General features: G+C 41.9%; 1 protein-coding gene across 1 annotated transcript in view; it reads left to right on the forward strand.

Annotated features, from left to right (window-relative positions):
* The window catches only part of CUNH2orf61 (chromosome unknown C2orf61 homolog), a 75,870-nt gene that overhangs the window by 14,376 nt on the left and 49,040 nt on the right, over positions 1-12,454 (forward strand). The window contains exons 5-6 of the mRNA XM_018576283.1: positions 4,469-4,533; positions 6,153-6,207. Coding sequence (XP_018431785.1) covers positions 4,469-4,533; positions 6,153-6,207 — 120 coding nt within the window. The remainder of the gene's footprint in view (positions 1-4,468; positions 4,534-6,152; positions 6,208-12,454) is intronic.

The following is a 12,454-nucleotide window of genomic DNA, read 5'->3' on the forward strand; positions in this document are numbered from 1 at the left end:
CTCAGGACGCAAGATGTCTAGGGACGCCCCTGAGCACAGGTTCCTTTTACTGGTCAGAATGGGTCATGTTCCATGCACTACAAATTTACAGTATACAGTATGTCATAAAAATCTGGAACCATAGGTACTGAAGTATTAGAAATCATCATTTCCATCCCTGTAAAGTGCAGCTGGACTAGGAACTGCATGGAGTTGACTCAGACAGCCATATGGGATATTGAAAGTGGAAACTAATGGTGTTTATAGTGATGAAGCCTTGTTTCATTTCAATGGTAGTGTCTGATGTGATGGTAGGACTCTGATGTGAAAGAGGCTCCTGATTCAATGCGGGGCACTGATGTGAAGGTAGGACTCTAATGTCGAGTGATATGTTCGGCGGTCGATCCAATTTGTTCAGATGATCCCCAGGGAACATGAATATAAATTGCGACGGTGAGGATACGGTGTGAAATATCCCTGATATCACCTGGGAAAGTTTCTGATCAGTCCCCCTGGGGCATACCCGTCTGGATAAATTCTCTGAGATTAGCGATTGAGAAGTACACCGCCTCTGCCTCCCCATCACCTTCAATCAATAGAACTACAGACAAAAAGACTCTCTTAACAAAGATTCGCAGTCAGGATTTTCCTGAAGAAGTGGCACCATCTGTCCTTACTCCTCATCGATGACCTCGCAACACCCCTCACTCAAGAGTAAGTTTCTACATTTTTTTCTTTGATGATTTTTTTCTTTGATTTATTTCACACCGTATCCTCACCGTCGCAATTTATATTCATGTTCCCTGGGGATCATCTGAACAAATTGGATCGACCGCCGAACATATCACTCGGCCACAGAAATTAAGACTGCTCCTCCCAACCTTTTCCCATTCCCTCCTCCCTGGCTCCGTAACACGCCCTCTCACTTAGTTTGTAGCGCTTCCCTCCTTGTTTTCTCTGATGTTATGGTAGGAATCCAATGTGAAGGAGGCTCCTGGTGCAAAGGGTGGGCTCTGATGTGATGGTAGGAATCCAATGTGAAGGAGGCTCCTGATGCAAAGGGGGCCACTGATGTGATGGTAGGACTCTGATGTGAAGGAGGCTCCTTGTGCAAAGGGTGGGCTCTGATGTGATGGTACGAATCTAATGTGAAGAAGGCTCCTGATGCAAAGGGGGACACTGATGTGATGGTAGGACTCTGATGTGAAGGAGGCTCCTGATGCAAAGGGTGGGCTCTGATGTTATGGTAGGAATCCAATGTGAAGGAAGCTCCTGGTGCAAAGGGTGGGCTCTGATGTGATGGTAGGAATCTAACGTGAAGGAGGCTCCTGATGCAAAGGGGGACACTGATGTGATGGTAGGACTCTGATGTGAAGGAGGCTCCTGGTGCAAAGGGTGGGCTCTGATGTGATGGTAGGAATCTAATGTGAAGAAGGCTCCTGATGTAAAGGGGATTCTAATGTGATGGTAAGACTCTAAAGTGAAGGAGGCTCCTGATATAAAGGGGAGCTTCTAGTGTGAAAAGAGGGGGAGTCCTAATGCGAAGGGAGATTCTAATGTAAAAGATGGGATTCTGATGTGAAAGGGGGGGGGGGCTCTGATTTGAAGAAGAGAACCCCCCTTTTTTGTGTGGGATCCCTTAAAATCTTTTTTTGGAGGGGCCACACATTGTCTTTTACATTTACGGTTTAACATCTTAGACTGGGGGGACTCGATATGTTACATAAAAAAGGTTGAGAAACCCTGCTCTTGGCAGCTAATAAACCTTTAAAATTGCTGCCAAGACTTACTATATCAGTGATGAATATTCAATTGACAAACATATGATTTACTCGTGTGTTGTACCCCTGTAAAATGACGACTGTTGTTTACTCTGTTCTGGTTGACAATGTTCTTACTGGATTACAAATAAAGATGAACCTTTTATATATATGTTATATGTTTTTTGCATGAAATTAAATTATTTCCAGGCTAAAACATATTTATTTGAGCTGAGATTGACTGCAAATCTGCAGAGGACAGGCAGAAGAGGAGGGAGTAGGATTGCTGGCACTCAGCTATACGTCTGATATTTGTAGCTCACCCTGGAGGGAAAGGTGACATTAAATATGTCTATCTTTTATTTACCAACTGCATGGTGAAACAGGACACACATATTCCGCTGAAAGGAAAGGTGAAAGGTTCTCTCACTAATATACAGCCAGTTGACAGCCTGGCTCTGAGCGATATAAAACTGCCCATGGCGACAGATACATAACAATTGTGAAACGTACAGACCCTTCATTACAAGCTGCACAAGGCTGCCACACAGGCCCCATTGTAAATGAGGAATTTTATTTTTGTTTTATACTTGCAAAGAGGAATTCTGTCATATTCTGGCAATACAAATGAACAGCAATACCGTTCTATTCAATAATGCTATGCAAAGAGCAAGTATAACCTGCAAATTTGGTAACTCAGTGCAACAGATCAGATTGTCATTTGTTACAGTGAAATCAGTAAATGGATTTTTGATTGGCTGCTGTGTCTCCAGGACACAAAGTAACAAGACATCTTCTCATAGGACAAGCAGAAACAAAACTTGATGGGGACTTTTTTCCATTTCCTATTTAAATGCATTGGGAATTTATCAAAACTGGAGCAGACAGAATCTGGAGCAGCTGTGCATGGCAACCAATCCGCTTCTCTCTTTCATTTTCAAATCTTAACTGAGCAAACTGAAGAGAGAAGCTGATTGGTTGCCATGGGCAACTGCTCCATATTTTATCTGCTCCAGTTTTGTTAAATTACCACCATTGTTTTGCATCTCAGTGTGATATATATTAGATATATAAACGCTCAGAAATGTATTCTGCTTATATTTTGCCTTCCCTGGATCTTCCCTTCCCCTTCCACCAACCCCTTTCTTTTTATTACATAACTGGTTTTAGACCTAGTGGTATCATTACTGGATCTTTGTGCTTCACATGGCTGTCAAGAGCCATACACTGCTCAAATCAGTGTAGTTCTGTGGCGGGTAGGGCCAGGTGCTTGCTATCAGTTGCCCATACAAATCAATGATAGGCTGACACTGTCCAGGGCTATTCACATGTTATCACACATTAAGTGGTTACCCGCAATTAGGGATAAAGAGTGGCTCTGTATGCAGACATCTTGAGGGGTATTTACTAGGGAAGCACCGATACGATACTAGCACAAGTATCGGTCCTGATACAGAGTATTTGGGCGAGTACCTGTACTCGCCCAAATGCTACCGATGCCTATCCCAATACCAGAACTTCTGGCTTCTCAGCCAATCAGGAAGCCGGGGGGTGGGTAATCACTCGCTGCACAGCTTCCTGATTGGTCAGGAAGCTGGCTCCATGCTTCCACGTCACCTGGTGATGAGGCAACATGGAGACGGCTTTCCGGCTATTCGGTAAGTCGGGCGGTGAGTCATTACATGCCACCCAGCTTCCTTAATGGGACTTCCGGTATCGGTATTCAGTATTGGCGAGTACCGGAAAAAATATTGGTACTTGCACTAGATACCGAAAAACCGATATCGGTGCATCCCCAGTATTGACAAAAACTGGAGCAGTTGCCCACTGCAATCAATCAGGTTCTATCTTTCATTTTGAGAGCTTAACTTAACAAGATGATTAGAGAAACTGATTGGTTACTATGGGCAACTGATCCAGATTCTGTCTGTTCAAGTACTGATCAATTCCCCCATTTGTGACCAGGGGCGCTCATCTGTCCCTAACCATGGCTAACCACTGCATGTGCGATTACATGCGACCAGCCGCGAAGAGTGTTAGGTTAGGCTGTTGTTGATTTCCTGGTCTGGTCAATGTACGCCCTTGAATGGCTACGTAAAATTAGGACTAAAGGCCTCTTGTTATTTGTATAAGTCTAGTGCTGTAAATGTAAACACAGCAGCTTGTGTGACTAGCCTGTGGTCAACCTGTACAAAGGTTCACCTAGGCTGAATATATGGTAAATGGTTATCAAATAAAAGGAAAAGGAAGATATAAGTATATAAATGGTTTATATAACCTTGTCAGTGTAAAAGCTATAAGAGTAGTGGTAAACACTGTTTTAGAATGGGACAAATCTATTTATAATTAGGATGTGGGCATTTCCAGAATGTGAACAAATTGTTTTATCTATTTGGAAAATGTATAATGAGCAGAACATCTTATAGAACCAATCAGTATTCTCAAAAACAACTATAGTATGTATCCCTATTACAATACTGATGGTATAACAGGATAGTATATGCTGGGACTACAGAAGTACTTTAAAAAGATCAATGGGTAGAATATGACTGGCTTTGCTCGGCAACCAGACTTTTTCTTTTTTTTTTTCAAGGACCATCTGTTCTGCATAGAGGAGACAGCTTGATGAGTCAATAGGCATCTCATTGGGTACATAACCAGCTCAGCCTGTATTCTAAACCTCTGGGAACTAACTTTATAGATCTAATATTTGACACTTATATTTGCAGGACCTAAACACAGATCCCTGTCAGTATAATCTCAGCCCACACCCTGTGGATATTCACCCTTGCAAGTAAGTAGAAAATACTGGTCTTCTGTACATGTGAACCATTAGGTGAAGGTTATATTTGCCTACCTTGTTTATATACACATTTCCCCTGGTACTAAATTTAGACTTTTACCAAATACCTTTAATTTTCTTTTGGGTGGAGAAGCTGGGAGCAGGTTACAGGTATAATTAGTTTTGCGCTGGTATTAATTAGATTTCACACTGCATGGTTGCCACCTATCGAGATTATGTGCCTACTCTCAGGAGCAACCAGCACTGGAGGTAAACAATGTAAAGAATAAATGTAACTTTGTGTTAAGAATAAGCATGAAAGTAGACCCAAACCCAATCACCAATATCAAATATAAGCTTCGACATGTTAATGTAATTCCAAATACTTTTTCAATCTTTTGAAATCTCCAGCTTCCATTTAAATTGTGCTCCTGTTTTGTCACCCTGTCACAAGAGCCTCTGGTGCAAACTAAAAGTGGTCCTGCCAACACATATTGCACAGGCATGGTCCACTGTTGTTAATATCAAGAAGTGGGTCCAGAGTAGCGATGAGTTTAGGATTGGTCCAAAGAAGTTAGGTGTCAGTGCATGCCCAATCAGCTGCGGCCAGGGTATTCCTTTTCCTGCAGCCACCCATAAATATGGGGCTGGATGCTAGTGACATCATTGACCTTATATGGCCAAATTAGGTCAATGCCATAGAACAAATGACACGTGGCCATATTAACTCAATGATGTCACCAGCATCCCACCCCTTTGTTTACGTGGGGCTGCGGGGAATGTCCTGGCTGCAGCTGATTGGGTGTCCACTAAAGCCTTACTTCCGGGTTTGGATTAGCTTGGGCTTGGACCAAAAGTAAGAAGTTTACTAGTCTAGCGCAAAACCATGCAGTCTGTGCTGAAGAGAGTTCACAGGAAGTGGTGGATTTACACTTTTTACAATACTGGAAGATTTATCCTCCATTCCTATTCCTGTGACAACTGTAACATTTCTGATTTGCCATTACTTTCTATCCCACTGACAATGGTCACCATAAATAAAAAGGTTTGATCTCCCAGCAATAAATGTCTTCCAAAGGTTACACAACAGCCATCACTTACTATATCCACAACTAAAAATACATTTGGCTAAAGGAACTCTTTAACTTACCCCTAAATCTCAAATGTGAAGACAACTCAGATCAAGTTTACAGAGCAGGGAAATCAGAATTCGTCATCTGCATACTTGTTAATGGTCAAACTACTGAAGAAATTGGGTTAGCATGACAGCCAGACAGCTAGCATTTTCTGAAGTACAGGTTTGCAATGGCATGACGTGTTAGTGGGTTGTGTTGTCATTTTGCAAACACTTCTGAAACTTTGCAGTGCTCCGAAGCAGTAGCATGTGCGTCAGAAGAAATGCCGCTCGCCTGATTTTTCGTCCTTTCTTGTGCGCTAGCAGCCCATTCAAAATGAATGGGCTGTTTTCATGCAACACACAAGAACAGATAGGTCTGAATGGACCTTCACTGTTTGCCATCAGACTAAATACTGTGAATGTTTAGCATCAACACCTCTCTATTGTGTGCCGTTGTGCACCTGTGTATGTACTGCTAACACTTCATGTGTGGTGTGTCTCTTCTTTTCTGTAGGCACTTCATGTTTCGTTCTGCGGTGCAGAGGTTCCCGACCATCCACTTTATTCCAGTAAGTGTAATCAAAGATTTATTTTGTAACAGTGAGAAGTAAATCCATCTTCAGGCCTGGACTGGCAAGCTTGCACTTAAAGCATTTGCCAAAAGATGAGCTGCACTTGATATCACCAAGGAGTATTACAAATTTCTTTGAACTAAATCTTTTCATCCACAAATGAAGTTAGGAAGCAACAGTAAGGAACAGAGCCATAGCAAGCTCCTTTTGCACCCGAGGCTAGAATAAAAAACGGTGCCCCCCCAACAGGCGTGTGATGTCATATGCCCCACCTCCAGTGCATGTTTTTTTAATTATTATTTTTATTTATTTTTTATTTTGATTATTTATTTTTGATTATTTTTTTAACTTTTATTTTTTTTTACTGTTGGGGGGGGCTTCGGGAAAATATCAGGGGAATAAAAAGGAAAGTTACTAAGGAAAAAGTAGGTACTCCCAAGTGCTTGTACATACTCTGAAATGTTTTGAGCTCCTCGGAAGCCCTGAATTTAGGAGGCTTTGACATATAAATACTGACTTTAGTTCCCATTTCCAAAGTCAGTGACTGACCTCCAGCACCTATCTTAAGGTATTTAAAGAAGAACTATGGGTCCAGTGCTTTTCCCCATAGTTCTCCTAAGGGTAACGGGAGGACACAAACTAGCTTCCTCCCGTCACCCAAAGCTCAGTATACCGCGAGCTACAGCTCGTGGTATACTGAGACGCCGCAGCCGGAACGGATCCCGACAATGCTGTCTGGATCCACCCAACTGCGTGAGTGACAGCTGGCTCTGCCTATCTAGAGGCAGAGCCAGCTGTACCCGCCCCGTCCGTTCCGCCAGTCAGCACTGGAGGATCGGACAGGGGAGGGGGGAAATCCCTGCAGGGAGCCGTGAGTGACAGTCACGGCTCTCTGCACGGATAGATCGAGAAGTGAGCGAGCGACGATATGTGTTCGCTCACTTCCCGATCTACTGAGCCGACCTGTGACAGTTTCATTGTCACAGGTCGGCTCAGATTATAAGGCTGAGTGAAAATCACTCGCCTCATAATTCTCCTTTAAGTATGATGAATGAGCTCAATAATGAATAGTCAGGCAGAGGAGTTGGGTGGGACAGCCCAGCCATTGACTTTGGAAAGTAAAGTTAGTGCTTGCTTACTAGAGGGCTTTAGATTTCAGAGGTTCCTGGGCACTAGAAAACACATGCAGAGGTTCCTGCAGGCATTTATGGGCAACTGCTTTACTGTAGTATAGCTACATTTTTCAGGTCACTCAAAATACATAAATCTCTGACGAGCAAGCCCCTGCAATGGTGGTAAGCACTGAAGACCCACTCATAGAGGCATCATAGATGCAAGGGCACCAGCACTGCTTCAACTGTGTTTTTCAATAGCAATGGATCACAGCTGTTACAAGTCAAACTTTTCACCTCAGCAATGCCTTGTTTTACGTAGCAGGGTAAAGGTGCCCATACACCTTACAATTATCTGCAGATTTTCTGTGGTCAGATGGAAAAAGTGCAACAGATTGGCCCAGGTGGAGATGACTCCATCCACACAGTTAAGTGTAGAGGGAGGAATCTGTTGCACCTTTTCCATCTGACCACAGAAAATCTGCAGATAATTGTAAGGTGTATGGCCAGCTTAAGTTCCCTGCTTGCTCAGCTTCTGATTGGTTCTCACTGCCTGTCAATCAGATGCCAGAGTAGCAGAGTGACTTGTGCAGCTCTTCATAATCCTTTAGTCATCGCAGCACTGTAACATTTACTTGACATTCAAAACAGGAAGGTATGCTCTTTTTAGATACATTTGTAACTTATGCAACATTTCATTCAGCAAATACTATTCTCTGACAAAGAAAACTAGTGTAGACATGTCAGGCAGCAGGCGATGGCCCCTAGTTCTTAAAGCGAATCTGTCACTTTGCCCATATAGGGTGGGCCAATAGAAGTCTAGTAGTAGAATCCCTTTAAATGGATCTCAGCACAGCATAAAGGTGCCCATACACTTTACAACCCTCGCAAGACTTTTGTCTTGCGAGGGTTGTAAAGTACTTAAAAAAATGTACGATCTGCCCATCTTGGACAGGCAGATCGTACTTGCGATGACTGCAATGAGGGGCGGGCTTGCAAGGACGGCAAACGGGCAGTGTGCGCACACCGGCCCGTTCGTCAGTTGTTGAACAAGCAGGCCACTAACTCGCCGAGAATCGTACGATTCCCGGCGGGTTTTCCAGCCTGCTTGTTCGATGGAAGACGTGCGACCGTACAGTAGAAACGGTCGCACGCCTTCCATACACTGTACGATTCTCGTACGATCGTGGGATTTCCCACGATTCTCGTACGAGAATCGTACAGTGTATGGGCACCTTTAGGCTTTAAGTCAATGGCCATTACATTTTAGAAAACTAGTTTATGTGCTTCTGAGGTGCTCTGACTTGCTTTTGAGTTTGTTTGCCTTTGCCTTATTTGGTTCCTTCAAAGTGCTTCTAATCTAGTTGGTTAAGGTTGCTTTCACCTTCACATTGACTTTCATAGGAATGAAACGCAGCTCAGCCAAAAGCAAAAGCCCTACATTTGTAAACAATACGCATCTCAACACTTTGTCTTACCATGGCTTTTAGTACTTAGAAATTAAACAATAACTATCACCCATACACCTGTAGATATCATAGTGCTCATACTCATACAATAATAGATTCTATGGTAAAAGACTTTCTGTGCACTATCAAGCCCATTCATGTCCTCTACTTAGGGATTATGTGAATAATGTATTGAAATTTTAGATTTGTTTGCCTTGCGCGGTTTAGGTTACATCCTCTTGGAACCAGCAGCATGTATCCATGGTTGCCATTTCCACAACCTGTTGTTTGTGAGCTCAGTGTGGATTAGACTTTTGTACTCCGATTATCACCTGTCCGACTCACTCACCCATTTTGGAAATGTTCAGTTATAACATGTAAGGACGAAGATACAAAGATAATTTTGGATGGCACCATTGAAAATTTATTGTGATTTATCTTGTCAATTCATGTAATACAGAAATATAATACAATGTAAATCAGCTTTCCTTTTGCATTACATGGTTGATTAACACAACTGCAAATTATGTGCTACTGATAGCACTAACCAGATTACACAGCCTTTGTCAACCTTTTTTAACACAGAGGAACCCTTGAAATAACTTTCAGGTCTCAGAAAGCCCCTGCTAATAACTGCTAGATCTATAGCTCATGATACATTAGCGTGAAAATTAAGTTGCAATATAAGAAAGAATAAGGAATGTGGTGTACTTAGTATGTTTAACAACCAGGGCTGCTCTATTCAACAAAATGATTTTCAGTAATAATAATGAAATTAAGCTAACAATAATGGCTAGAAAAGAACACAGTAAAAACTACTGTGTTCCCTCACATTGGTGATCACTGGAGAAATGCCCACTTAGTATAATGGTCAATGGAAAAGAGTCCACTTACACAGGTGGTCAGTGAAGTGCCCCCTTACGTCAGTGGTCCATGTACAGGTGAAACTCGAATAATTAGAATATCGTGCAAAAGTAATTGTAGTAAGTGCTGCAAAAGGGGCCCAAACCAAGTACTGAGTACACATGCATGCTTGTACTTTTCAGAGGTCCGATATTGTTCCATGTACAATCCTTGTTTTATTGATTGCATGTAATAATCTACTTTTTTGAGGTTGTGGATTTGGGGTTCTTGGGGTTTTCATGAGCTGTAAGCCATAATCATCACAATTATGACAAATCACGGCTTGAACTATCTTGCTTTGCATGTAATGAGTCTATCTCATATATTAGTTTCACCTTTTAAGTTGCATTAGTGAAATAAATGAACTTTGAACGATATTCTAATTATTCGAGTTTCACCTGTAGTGTCGCCCTTACATTGGTGGAAAGATGTAACCTTACACAGTGGAAAAGGGTGACCTTGTATTAGTGGACAGTGAAGAAATGCCAGTGGAGAAATTAATAACCAGTGGGAGAAGGATCCCCTTTATTGGTGAACATTGGGAAAGTCAGTGAAAGAAGGGTCCAATTACACTGGTGGTCAGTGAAGAAGGGCAACCTTATATTAGTGGACAGTGGAGAAATGTCTTCTTAGAGTGGTAATCAGTGGGAGAAGGATCGGTTCCCCTTATACTAATGATCAATGGGAGAATCAGTAAGAGAAGGGACTAATTGCACTGGTTCGTGAGTGGGAAGAATGCCCCCTTTACAGATAGCTGAATAGATCACTGGTATCATTGGTTACATATCTAAAGCTGGCCATACACTAGTAGTATATTTCAGAGCGAAAGATCTTTTACCAATGAAAGATCTTCCTTTACCACCTGATAATGCCAACAGAGACTTGACGAATGTCGAACAAAATTTTGTTTTATTTTAATATTAGATTTTGGAATTAATGGAGTGTCCTGAAGAAACATTTTCCAAAATCGAAATCTTTCGTTCAAGAAAATTGTTCCATCCTGCTCTTTTGACTCGATGATCAATTTGACCCCATCAACTAATAGAAAGTCGAACAAAAGATCTTTCGCACAAATGTTCTTTAGAAAAAGTAGTGTATGGCCACCTTTAGAGTCAAACCCTAGCAACCTCTTGAGGAACCTTTCAGTCCCATGGAACCCTGGTTGAGAAAGGCTGGCCTACATATTTCACAGTATTTGTTGAGAACAGCCATTCATACCAGTCCCTGGTTCAAAGCTCCAGCTATTGGGGACAACTGTAGACAGGAGATGATTAACCTAGCAGTGAAAACGGATCACTTGGAGGAAAGCCATACAAAAAAAAATTGAAGACAAACCATGCAGATTGCATCCCTTGTAGGAAGTGATCCCTGAACAGCAGTTCTGCAAGGCCACAGTACTAATCACTAAAACATGACATTTCTCTGTGCCTTTTCCTATATTTAAAATCAAAACCATAGATACTGTAGGTGAAAGTGGAGGAGCTTTCCAATGGCAAGCAACCAAACTTAATAATTGCTGATTAGAAAATGGAAGCATCTGATTGGCTGCTAAGGGTAACAACTATTCCTTGGCTGAAAACCAAACTATATATAATTTTAGAACTATGCACACCTTATGGCATATTCAGCAAGGCCAGTGGCATATCAGTGTAGTAACCATTTCCAACCAATCAGCAGTTGTCTTTCACTGATCTGAAATAATCTTAGGGTTTGTTCACACCAAATGCAGACCAGATCTGCATGAGTTTCTGCATATGCAGTGCAGTGAGTTGTGCCGCATTTTTGCCACTTTTTTGATGCGTTCCGGGCCATTTATCCGGTCTGTAACAGATCTGCCCTGCTACTGGAATGCGCTTGGTGTGAACAAGGCCTTAATGTTATGGATTACTGAATTTTGCATGTCATTTTCACTCTCTGCACTGCCTCACTGAGTAAACATTACAGCTGAAAAGTGTATCTAGAAACAGTTTAGAAAGATTACACTGATCTGTAGCATTGGGTGGTGCTCTGATAACATAAATTAAATGTGTAACACCTAAATCAGGGAGCAGCCCTCAGTACTCCTTCTTTCACTAGTAATCTGGGCAGGTCACAAGACCAGAAATACTGGCTACATTGTTAACAGCAAGTGGAAATGACAGGTTGGCCAAATCAATCTCTAAATTAAAATGTACTGCGTATATAACCAAAACTTTTTTTTTTTTTAGTTTTAAATACAGTAAGAAAAGATTAGAACCCCCGTCAAGATTGTATTGCTAGCTTTGTCCCTGCTAGATACAGGGACATTGGTCCTGGTGACCATTGTCACAATGGCAGAAAGGGATGGGGAATCCAAAGTTTGAAAACTGTCACCAGAACAAGAGAGTATCGTAACTCTTTCAATAGGGCTTTAAAGCTGAACTCCAGGCATATAGAAAAGTCACAAATGAAACACAGTTCTGTATTCATTAATAAATGATCAAATGTATTTTTAATGCCACTAGTGTAACTACGCGAATTCAACTTCATTCTAGCAACACCAACTGGGAGAGAAAGAGGCATCACTAAAAGCCAATTAGGTGACAAGGAACAAGTTGACAGGAGAAGAGAACAGATTAGGCAGAATGATGACCTGCTGCTCCTTCATTGGCCAATTCAACAGACTAAGTGCAGAGTGGTGACCCCACTCTATACCTTACTCATAACAAGAGAAAGTGCTGTAATTTACTTGACTGTGCATTAGGGCTGCAAATCACAGGCCTGGATAGAGCAAGATACAAATCCTTTGGCCGGTAATACAGC

The sequence above is a fragment of the Nanorana parkeri genome, unplaced genomic scaffold (genome assembly GCF_000935625.1).
Source record: "Nanorana parkeri isolate BGI_ZX_2015 unplaced genomic scaffold, ASM93562v1 scaffold63, whole genome shotgun sequence".
Lineage (NCBI taxonomy): Eukaryota > Metazoa > Chordata > Amphibia > Anura > Dicroglossidae > Nanorana > Nanorana parkeri.